Source organism: Haplochromis burtoni, unplaced genomic scaffold, assembly GCF_018398535.1.
Source record: "Haplochromis burtoni strain Fernald_Lab_line unplaced genomic scaffold, NCSU_Asbu1 Contig_113, whole genome shotgun sequence".
Lineage (NCBI taxonomy): Eukaryota > Metazoa > Chordata > Actinopteri > Cichliformes > Cichlidae > Haplochromis > Haplochromis burtoni.
The window spans coordinates 858,104-869,617 of NW_024582474.1; the positions used below are offsets into that span (position 1 = coordinate 858,104).

Consider the following 11,514-nt stretch of genomic DNA (forward strand, 5'->3'; position numbering starts at 1 on the left):
TATGCTTTATGTGAGGTTTCCAGCAGATTTTGTTATCTATTATCACACCCAGAAATTTTGTATCCGAAACTTGCTCTATTTCAACATTGTTTACTAATAATTTTGCTCCTGCATCTTTTTTACAATTTCCGAATAACATAAATGTAGTTTTTTCCAAATTTAATGATAGCTTATTTCTATCAAACCATGTTTTCAGTTTATTGGTAGGTAACCGGCGGTTAGCTCATTTAATGGCCTTAAAATGTTAGAGTAGTCCTGGATGAATCCCCGCTAATACCCAGCAAAGCCCAAAAAAGATCCTTAGCTCCTTAAAGTTGGTGGAGATGGGCCAAGTTGTGAGGGCTTTGATTTTCTCTGTATCTGTTTCGACTCCATACTCTAATGCTATATGGCTGAGGTACTTAACTGAGATATTTAAATATCTCAGCCGGGTGCTAATTTCAAGCCAAACTTTTTCAATTTCAACAAGACTCTCTTCAGACACTGCTCATGCTCTTCGAGGGATAACAAGAAAATAATGAGATCATCAATAAAGACGAGGACCTCCTTACGATTCATCAGACCCATACACCGCTCCATGAGCCTTTGAAATGCTTATTAAATTCCCAGAACCCAAAGGGATACATTAAGGCAATTTTCTGCTTGTCTGACTCCAACATTTCAATCCGATAGTATCCGAACTTGAGATCCAAGACTGAGAACCATTTTGACCCTGCCAGAGCTGAAAATGCTTCCTCTAGATTGGGAAGTGTGTATGCATCTTTATGGTTTAGAGGTTTAGCCTCCTTTAATTGATGCACAAACTACCAGACCCGTCCTTTTTCCTGACAACTACAATTGGGGCGGCAAAAGGAGATTCAGATTCTCGTATCACTCCAATGTCGAGTAGTTCTTGGAGGCGTTTCCTCACTAAGCTTTATTTGGTGGTGTACTTTTTCTGTCTGTCCAAAATCTAACTCATGCTGTGAAAACAGTTCTGGCACTGAATTAAGCATATTTGTGACACAATCTTTCCATTCAGCAGACAAGTTACTTCCAAAGTCAAAACTGATCTTTTTAGACTGAGTACGATCTTCTGACTGGTCTGAGGGTTTTGGCACCTTCTCTATTTGTTCTGTATGTAGGACTCAGGTTAAGGCATTAATGTTGGCTAGCACACAGCCTGAAGGGACAACAACGTTGTGATTGGTTTCATTTTTAATATGATTGGCAGTTAACAGGGCTTCTTAGCTGGCAGGTTAACAACACCAGCAGACCACTGGGCAAGGGAAAGGCTGATGACTGTTCAATAATGGAGTCGGGGATATACACCGAGGCTTCCGGAACTGCTGTCTGCCCTGCTTCCACCACACATTTAAAGGTGTTTATTGAAGTCATTACATGGACGCACACTACTCTGCATTGCATAACTGCTAACTGAGGTCATGGTTAGTTTCTGAGTAGGAAAACAAAGTCTCTTGATAGTCCAAACACACTTAGCTCCCACAACAACAGCTCCCAATGATGTATTTTAAGCCATAGCTGACAAGTCAAAGTGTGGAAATGCCCAACGTTTGCTGGTTTGCCAACTTTAGAGCAATAAATGTGAAGGTGGTGGTGTTTCAGACCTGCTCTCAGTGACATGTCACACTCATCTTAGCAGGTGTTTTCCATCAGCTAGCAAAGTAAAAAAAACAAAAAACGGTAAAAGCACTTCTCCGCCAAACTCCAAAGCACAAAAATATGTAAGTAAGACTCAGATTAAAATGGACATGGCTTCATGATTTTTTTTATATTTAATAATATATGTGCAAGATCTAAAAGTAGACAAACTGAAACCAGTAAAAGAAATGAAATAAAATATTTCCTGAGAATACATATGAGTGAGGAGAAAAAGTATGCAAACCTGTAGGATTACCAGCAAATTTATAGCAGAAATTAGAGTCAGGCCTTTTAATCAATGGGATGATCCAGTACAGGTGAGCACCTTGTTTTTATTCAACGAAATGACTTGAAGATCGGCATTACCCTCTACGTGAGTCAGGGAGGTCACGAAGGAAGACAAGGTAACTCTGAAGGCCCTGAGGTTCTCTGGTGTTTAGGGCAGGGCTAGAAGGAGAAAGCACTGCTCTCCAAAAAGAACGCTGCTACTCATCTACAGTTTACTAAAGATGACATCGATGAGCCACGAGACAATGTTCTGGATGGATGTGGCCAAAATAGCATGTTTACTTTAAATAAGTGTTCAGTTTGGAGAAAAGACAATAACAGAATTTGGCATAATTACATCTGTAAAACATTGTGGTGGTATTATGGTTTCTACCTGTTTAGTTACCACTAAACCAGAAAAGCTTACCATCAATGATATTAAAAGCTAGGAATCTTTCAGTAAATTCACAAGGAAAATATCGTGACATCTATTTATGAACTAAAACAAGTTGGTCATGACAAAAGGAGCACAAGTACCTCCTCAAAGTAATGGTTTAACAAGAATGTTTGGTGATTAATTTAAGAGATTAATTAAGAGATTAACCCTTTAGAGCCGGTCGGAGCGGACACGCTCCATTTTGCGTAACTATTTTTAAATCCCGGTAGCACTGCAACCAGGTAAGCTAGCGCAATAATTTTTTTTGCATATGAAAGCGGAGGAGTTGTACTTACGTCTTATGCCATCAGCTTGTCCTAGGTCACAGTTTCCTTCCATATATAGCTTTGCAAAAACTGCATAAAAATCACTTGCAGCAACAAAAACATAATATTCCAGAAACACGCTTTGCCGATCCGACCAGCTGTTCGTAACACTTCCTACGTCCATCAGCGTGAACTATCACATGACCGCATGACCTGCCCGTAACCGGAAGTGACGTCATTTTGAAAAGCAGCTAAAAACTCACCAACAATGATTCCCAGTTTGATTTTTAGCAATTTGTTTTGATGTTTTGACAAAATTGTACTTAATTGTTTTTTCCCCAGTGTCACCAGTCTTACCCAAACTGGAGGCTGGAGTCGACTGCGTCTCCACTGGGTCCTCATCAGTACTGCCACCATAATCATCCGCTTCAACACCATCATCCTGACCTCTTGTCTGACCTGACTTTACTGAGTCTTTCTTTCGTTGGTCATTACTCCTGTATCAGAAACCATACATTACACATGATTCACTCAGACTGCTTAACATAACTTTTACAACAAAGAAATCAGAGGAATGTTGTAATTAAGGAAAAATACCCTTGACCTGTTTAATAAGCAATTATGGCATATATTTCATTTAAAAAAACGCTTGCCTTAAAACTCACAGCTAAAAATCTACTTTTTAAACATTTGGAAAAGCTTCAGTGTTTGAGAGTCAATGTGGTATAAGCAGTGCACCTCATTTCCTCCAGTTTTGTGACATCCTGCTGTAGACTGCGGATCTTTGCTTTCTTCTCATTCAGAACCAGGACAAACCGAGAGTAAAGCTCTGCCTCCAGGGCTTCCTTACCACCAACGTAACGCTTCAGTCTTGAATGTACAGAAACAAAAAAGTTCTTTAGCAAACCCAAATATACTAATTAGTCTGTGTAATCTGGCTTCATGGAAAGATCAAGTTGGTGAAAATGTATGCCATGCCTTCTGATGATACTGCCTAAGGGAAGCATGTATATTTTAAATAGAATTGGTCCTAGCACAGAACCCTGTGGAACTCTATTGTTATCCTTAGTGTGTGAAGAGGACTTTTAATTCCTAAGGAGATCATTTGTAACCTGTACTAGAGCTGTTTCTATCCTGTAATGAATTTTGAAACCTGACTCAGCCTCTTCAAATATAACAATGTTTATGGTGACTCAGGATTTAGAACAGTCTACTAGTGTAAAAGGCTGAGAGTAAAAAACAAAACAAAACATAAATTACAGTCCATTTAACATGGACTAAACTAGATGATCATATTAAAAATGCTGACACTTTATGACATTATATAGAGCCAAGGATAGAAAACAAAACATCTGAAACAGAGTGCGCAGTGACAGGAAGACAAAGCAACAGTTTTGGTGTGGACCAAAATATTCCTGTATTTTCTGTGCACTATGTGCTAGCACATGATTACATACTCGCACCTTCCACAGTTTGTGTGGTTTGGGTGTAAAGTTGACTTTACTGTGATTTTGTATGCATGTGTGTTCATCCATGCATGTACTTACTCTGCAGTGATGTGTTGCTGTTCTCCTCGAAGTCTCTCGTTCTCCTCCTGTAGTCTCTGGTTGTGGTGCTGCAGGTTATTTCCCCTCTGCAGACTGTGAATCAGTAAATTTCTCACTGCCTCTGCTGGCTCTGGGACGGCCTTCAGCAGAACGGAGCCCAGCCTGAACTGGAAGAAAGGAGTAAAAAAATCAACCAAACAAACTGACTTGTTTAGTTTTGTAAAGGCAGTCTTTGTGACCTAAATATATGTTTTTAGAGCTACAACTACCAAGCTGTGGTGTTCTCATGGACCTGTATTACTGGCACATGTTCATAACGTATTTATCCAAAATAACTGACAGATGATTTGATATTCTTGATAAGATCTTTGGGCTGTCATAACCATATCATAACATGACAGCCCTACTACCAAGTATTTCATTACTGATGAACTACTAAATGTATTTTGAGAGGTTAAATACTAAAGAAAGGCTATCAGAGAGAGTGAAAACTTAAAGAATGAAATAAAACTCTAACCAAAACTGTCTGATTTGACAGTATTAAAGTTTAACTACTTTGTTTAGACTTAATTTGAGGTTATGGGCCATCTCACTCATATCACAAGCATAGTGATCAGTGGCCTCTGGGGAACAAACGTTTCTGTCAAACATGTTTGCATCCACACAAAGACATGGAGCACAAATGTGGGTATCAGCTCTAACTTCTGACCCCTGTGATCCACAGCTCCCTAAATAACTGTGTTTCATGGGGGGAGTAATAGTTGTGTGTCTCCAGACTGGATAAGAGAGATAAACAGCAGAAAATCAACACCAAATGGTGATATACTATCCTCCACGTACTGTTTTAATTAAGTAGCAGTTCCTGGATTAATCATTTGATGCCAGCGTAAACTACCCACAAACTACAATGTAAAAATACTCAGCTTCACAGCATAAAAAAGCATCTTTAAATCCTGGCACAAACAAAAGAAATAAAAAGTGTTTTATTCTTTAAGGATAGTTTTCCCCTGTGTTTCAATCAACACAGCCACAACGCAACTTTAAGTATCAACAAAGCCAATTGTGGTGAGTTACAGTCACAATTCGGCTCTTGTTCGGGTTGTATGAAGGGAGAATTACGTGACAATCTTTTCTTCTCTGAAGTGAAAGACTTTACATTTCACTATTTACTCGCAGAACATTTGAGGAACTGCAATTTCTACTGAATAGACAAACCAGTAATTTATCCCTTCCTGCATTTCCACACTTTCAGTTTTTTCTGTGTCTAACCTTTGCCAGCTATTACTTCATCAACTCTTACAAATGGTAAGTAAATAACATGTGACTGAAATATTACACATTGAAATGAAAATGGCTTTTCTAAGACGCTCTGGGAAAAACGTTCTAGTTATCTTCTCCTTGTATTCACTGAGTTAGTATTGTGCTCTTAGTCATCATAAGCCTACCTCCAACTGTTACCTGAGGGCTTATGTGAGGGGCAGTAGGTTGTAAAGCTGCTAATCAAACTGGATGTTGTTGACTGGTTTTAGGCACCAGCAGGCCAGCTGGACACAAAATATTGAGAGCAACAGGTTTCCAATGTCATCATAGCAACAGTACTGTTTGGAACTCTGACTCACTGATTCACATAAATTAACAGCTAGACACTTTTATTTCAGGACTGGTCCCCACTTACTCCAAATTTACAACCAAGAAGAGTGAATGTTGCATTTCTCCTTCATCCCCCCAACTAATAGTCTAACACTAAAAATCTAAGATGTATTCCCATTAACAACTAATAATATTAATAATGGATTGCATTTATTAAGCGCTTTTCTAGACAGTCAAAGCGCTTTACAATTCCACCATTCATTCACCCTCACATTCACACACTGGTGGAGGCAGCTACAGTTGTAGCCACAGCTGCCCAGAAGCGAGGCTGCCATATCGCGCCATCGGCCCCTCTGGCCAGCACCAGTAGGCGGTAGGTGAAGTATCTTGCCCAAGGACACAACGACCAGGACAGACAGAGCTGGGGATCGAACCGGCAACCTTCATAATAACATTATATTATGCACATTTATGCACATTTTCAAGGGTGTCAAAAAAAAAACTAAATTAAACATAGAAACAATTTAATGTGTTGTTTCTTAAAGCCTCATCAGAAATGGAAGGAGTGGCTTAACAAACAAACAAACAAACAAATACAATTTTCCTGAGAAATGGTAAATGGACTGATACTTACATAGCACTTTTCTACCTGGAGCACTTAAAGCACAATTTACTACAAGCTTCATTCACCCAATCACACACACATTCATCCACATGCTGCTTTCTGTACACAAGCTCCTTATCTAATATTCACACACTCAAAACTCAGGTTTCAGTATCTTGCTCAGGAATACTTCAAAACGCTGGAATGGTAAACGGCCCGCTCTACTACCTAAACCACAGCTGCATAATAGCTTACAGCACCTGGTATTCACCCATCTGACCCTGCTCAGCTTCTGAGATCAGATAAAACTGGGTGCGCAAATAGTCAGATACAAGGACTGGAAGGAGTGAAAAGGAGAGAAAATGCAGCCAGTGTCCAAAGATACCATCTAAAATACTAAAGTTAGGTGCACCCTGAAGTGGTTGACTATTTCCAAGTGTGAGACTCATTTCTGGGCAATCAGCAGAGCTTGACAGGAGCAGAAATAGGGAGACATTACAGTGAAGGCTCATGTTATGACTCAAAACCTTATGACAGATGAATAACTGGGCTTTTCTCTGTTGTGGAAGAAAAGCCTTGGTCACCTCTAATAACACATTGCTGCACACGTCAGTAAACTGACACATGGTACTTTCATTTTTTTTTTTTTTAATTGCAACATAGATTCATTTCCCTTTTGCTGTTATGGAAGCACTCAACATTTCCATTTTTTTCACAACTACGATGAGAACATAGGCCCTGTGTCTAAATCTTGTACGTGTATTCACACAGTGAACCTTTACAGAAGCATTACTCAGTCAACTGCCAAATACCATCACTCCGTCTGTCGAAATATGAAACACCAGCAGTGCAAATATACTAAAGGTCATACTTCATAAAGCCACTAATCGATAATAAATGTGAAGCCACAAACCAAGAACAAAGATTCAAACGACAAAGAGCAACTGAAAATACAAGAAACAAATCAAAAAGATTCATAAAAATACAACAAATAACCACAAAATATGAAGAAAGAGACAAAAATAAGCACACTACAGAGATACACAGTAACCACAAAAAGACAAAAAAATACACTGAGGAACCATGACAACCAGAAAACATGGTAGTTTCATTTAACCTGCAGAAAAGTAGTGCAAAAGTCAAAATACAAGGCTTGCTGACATTTAAATAAGTCTTTTTCACTTTCATTTCTGTGTTTGCGCGTGTGCAGTGTGAGAGGTTGCTTTGATACCATCACGACGGGCGACAGGATTTCAAACAGGTTTGATTTTCTTGCAACCATACAATTGTTGATCGGGAGCTCGTCGTGAGGTGTTAGTCGCTTCTCGTTACCCCATGTATACTACACGATGCACAACACACGATTAAAGCGAAACTCGGGCCGATCCCAAAACCGTCGCTCGACTGAAAAGTCGACTCAAAATGGGCCAAAAATGGGCCAGCTTAACCACACTACACTGTTTATCTAACCCACTGCTATCTGGGTGTCATAGTGAGATATTAGGTCTAACTCATTCATGAGTTAGACATGCAGCACTTACTGAGATATCCTTCTGCATCTTCTCATATGTCAAAGTGGAACTGTGACCTGGGGGATTAGGTGTCAAAGTGAAGTTGTAGGTGTTGGAGTTTTCTCTCCCTGTAAAGGCTTGCTCGACGTCCTCGATATATCTTTCCAATGGCATCTCCAGTTCCTCTGCCTCATTGCACACCACTTCACCCCTCACTGTATAGGAAAAAATAAATAAAAAGAGAATCACGTCTAAAATTAAAATTAAGAAAAAGATTATCCCAAATCCTCTAGCAGCTAATTCAGCATGTTACTCAATGAGATGGAAACAGTGTTGATTTTTGAGGGGAAAAAAGTGTACAGTGGGCACATTTAAGTTTAGCAACATCAGAATCTGTTGCTCTTAATGAATTGAGGCTGGAACCTCCAGTGCTAAAAAGTGCAGCCACACGTTTAGTCCAGATTGGACAATGTATGCGTGAATTAGAGCTCAGACTGTTTATGGGGACACCACCTGCCCGAGGGTGTACTGTGTCAGAGAGGTGGTGTATGGTGCTGGGTGTAGTCTCTCTGCTGGTTCACAGTTTTTACTGAGGAGCTGTGTTCATGTCAGGAAGGTTTCGTCTGATCACTGTGGTGCAGTTTGGTTTACTCTGTTTCTGAGTGTTTGTAGGATCAGTCTCTGCAGGTCACCTGATACCTGGCAGTGAAGTGTTTATGAATCAGCTCCATCAGATTTAATCCAACAGAATAACATGTAAAACACTCCAGGGCTTTTAATCTGAAACTTTCCCTACAGCTGTCTGGAGTTTAAATATTCTGGGATTGCCAGACTGTCCACATCATGTGTCCTACCAAAAATTTCATCTATCATAACTTTCATCCACAAACATCCCCTGACATTAAACCCAAATATGTCAGAGTCTGCAGTGTGATCATTTAATGTGGTCTGGAAAAGCTGCCAATGTTGCATTTAGCTCAGATTTGAGTAGTTTTGTCACGAAACACTGTGTGGCAGGCAAAGGCAAGGACTCAAAATGCAGGATTCACAGACTCGAGGGATGAACTCAAAATCACAGCTTTATTGGCTGGCAGGGAAAAAGCATACAAACTAAACTGAAGAATAACAAACTAAAACTCAAAGGGAGCGCCACACAGCAAGAAGGACGATGCGACACTGACTCAGACAAACACAGGGTTTAAATACACTGGGAAGTAACGAGGGGAATGAGACACAGAAGGAGAGCACAGCTGGGGGAAATCAGAACTGACGAGACAAGGAAGCATAATCTGAACACACTGAGATCAGACTCGGACTTTCAAAAATAAAACAGGAAACACAAACACAAAGACAGACTCAGAGACGCGGGCTTAACACAGAGACCTGACTACACCACAGGGGATACACAGGCAGGGACGACGGAAAACAGAGGGAGCACAGAATAAACACTGGGAAACCAAAACACAAACTGTCATAATTCATAATATCAAAAATAAGAGTACAAAAATCAAAAACACTGGGTCACCGACCCAGAACCATGACAATTTTAGAGAGAGAGAGATATTTTCAGGTAACTTACTGGGTTACTGCACATGCTCACACCTTTTCAGCATAACAGGTGCAGTTTAATGTATTACTGCCTTCATCCATTAATCACCAACTAAAGAAGAGATGGCGCCAGTGTGCTCGGTAGGCCGTCCTCCTCCTACCTCATCTTACCCTCATCTCTGTTTTCGCACTTTTTATTTTGACATTTGTGTTCTTTTTATTCTTGTCTTGGTTTCGTTCCTCTCTGAGAACATTGCTTTAATCACATATGATCGGCTAACTTTGATAAATCTCCGGCCACCTCTCTTCCACGAACCGGAGCTACACTTGGACTTGTGTAGCTCTTGTGCCACGTACCTGCCCGTCTACGAGAACTTTCTGCCTACCTCCACCTTCCCTGTTTGAGAGGCGCTCCAGGAAGTGTGGTAAGCAATTCCTCTCTCTTCCTGGACATGCAATTTCTATTCACCTCCCACCGCCGGCCATCCTTCAAACTGCTCAGCCATCGCTGAATCTGCCCTCTTAGACTTGTACTCGCCGCTTCGGACCTGGATTGGGACCTCAGGGACTCGTGCTCAACGCAGGCACCTTAGCACGCTGAGACGTGCTTCTGAGTGGGACGAGGTGACTAAGAGCTGGATGGCATTAAACACAAGATCGCTGGTGAGTAAAACCTTCATCATAAACAATCTTTTTCTCACCCTGCACCTGGATGTTTTATTCCTGATTGAAACTTGGATTTGTCCTGGTGAACTTTTCTCCTTCTCTGAACTCCTTCCTGCTGACTGTGTTCTTTTCTGCTCACTGAGACTCTCGGGCAAGGGTGGAGGCATAGCCATGGTTTTAAAAATAAACTTAAACTTCGGCGACTGCCTTCTCCTACTTTCTCTAGCTTTGAGGCTCAATTATTGGAACTGACTGGTCCCACTATGTTCTCTGCGCTGTGATTTATCGGCCACCCAAGTACAAATAGTCTTTTATTTCTGAATTTGCGGAGTTTCTAGGTTATCTGTTTTTAAATTATGATGTGTTCTTATTTCTGGTGATTTTAATATACATATCTCCTCTAAGTGTCACGGTTCAGCATGGCAAACCGTGGGGGGTGTGGGGAAGGAGGACCGAGGCGCGGTGCTCTATGTACAAGCAGTGCGTTTATTCACAGTGATGGAACTGATACACAACAATAATACATCCCCGTGTGCTCCCGACTTCCACTCCGTGTCTGCTCCCTCGTGCCAGTGCACTCTGTGTCTGCTGCCCTCTCATCCAGCAATCCTTCCTGGGAAAATAGAGGCAGTAGTTAGTACCCTCAGTTCACTTGGTAAGCTCACACTCACAAACAGACCAGCTGGAGAACTGACGGGAAGTCTCACGAAATGATCCCGTGTCGGTGGGAGCTCCAAGACTCTCTTAAGTAGCTCCCCCGACGAGGCCTGATCAGCAGCAGGTGTGTGGCTTCGGGTGTGGCCAGTCCGCCAGCAGGGCCACACCCACCAGGCCTGAAGGCGCCCGCAGAAACACAACACACACACACACACACACACACACACACACATACAAGCAGGGATAACGAGGGACAGCAATAAAAATATATATTATAATATTAGTCCATAACTGCTCAGGGTTCCTGGGTCGCTCAGACCCAGGACCCTGACACTAAGGGGGACTTCTTAGCCAATGATTTCCTTGTTTTAACTGACTCTTTTAACCTTACACAATGGGTGAGTGCACCGACGCATGTAAAAGGCCATATGCTGGATCTGGTCTTCTCATATGGCCTGGATATTAGCATTAAGGACATTGACAATGTTGGCATCTTTGATCATTATAGGCCAATTTCTAAGCTTCCATTTTTATCTAAAATATTAGAGAGAGCTGTCCTCTCCCAACTACAGGCCTACTTAAACACAAATAACATTAGTGACAAAGTCTGGTTGCCCTGTCATTTTAATGTTATTGGATCTCTCTGCTGCTTTTGATATGGTAGACCATAAAATTATTTTAGAGAGACTGGAACATGTTATAGGCATCAAGGAATCTGCCCTTAATTGGTTTAAATCCTACCTCTCAGGTAGGACTTTCTCTGTCACGATGGGCTGCTTAG

The 11,514-nt window shown here is 41.1% G+C and overlaps 1 protein-coding gene across 1 annotated transcript in view; it reads right to left on the reverse strand.

Annotated features, from left to right (window-relative positions):
* The window catches only part of xrcc4 (X-ray repair complementing defective repair in Chinese hamster cells 4), a 44,463-nt gene that overhangs the window by 21,318 nt on the left and 11,631 nt on the right, over nt 1-11,514 (reverse strand). The window contains exons 3-6 of the mRNA XM_005928982.3: nt 7,893-8,077; nt 4,158-4,324; nt 3,349-3,480; nt 2,968-3,107 (exon numbers count right to left, since the gene is read on the reverse strand). Of these exons, the coding sequence (XP_005929044.1) occupies nt 2,968-3,107; nt 3,349-3,480; nt 4,158-4,324; nt 7,893-8,077 (624 nt within the window). The remainder of the gene's footprint in view (nt 1-2,967; nt 3,108-3,348; nt 3,481-4,157; nt 4,325-7,892; nt 8,078-11,514) is intronic.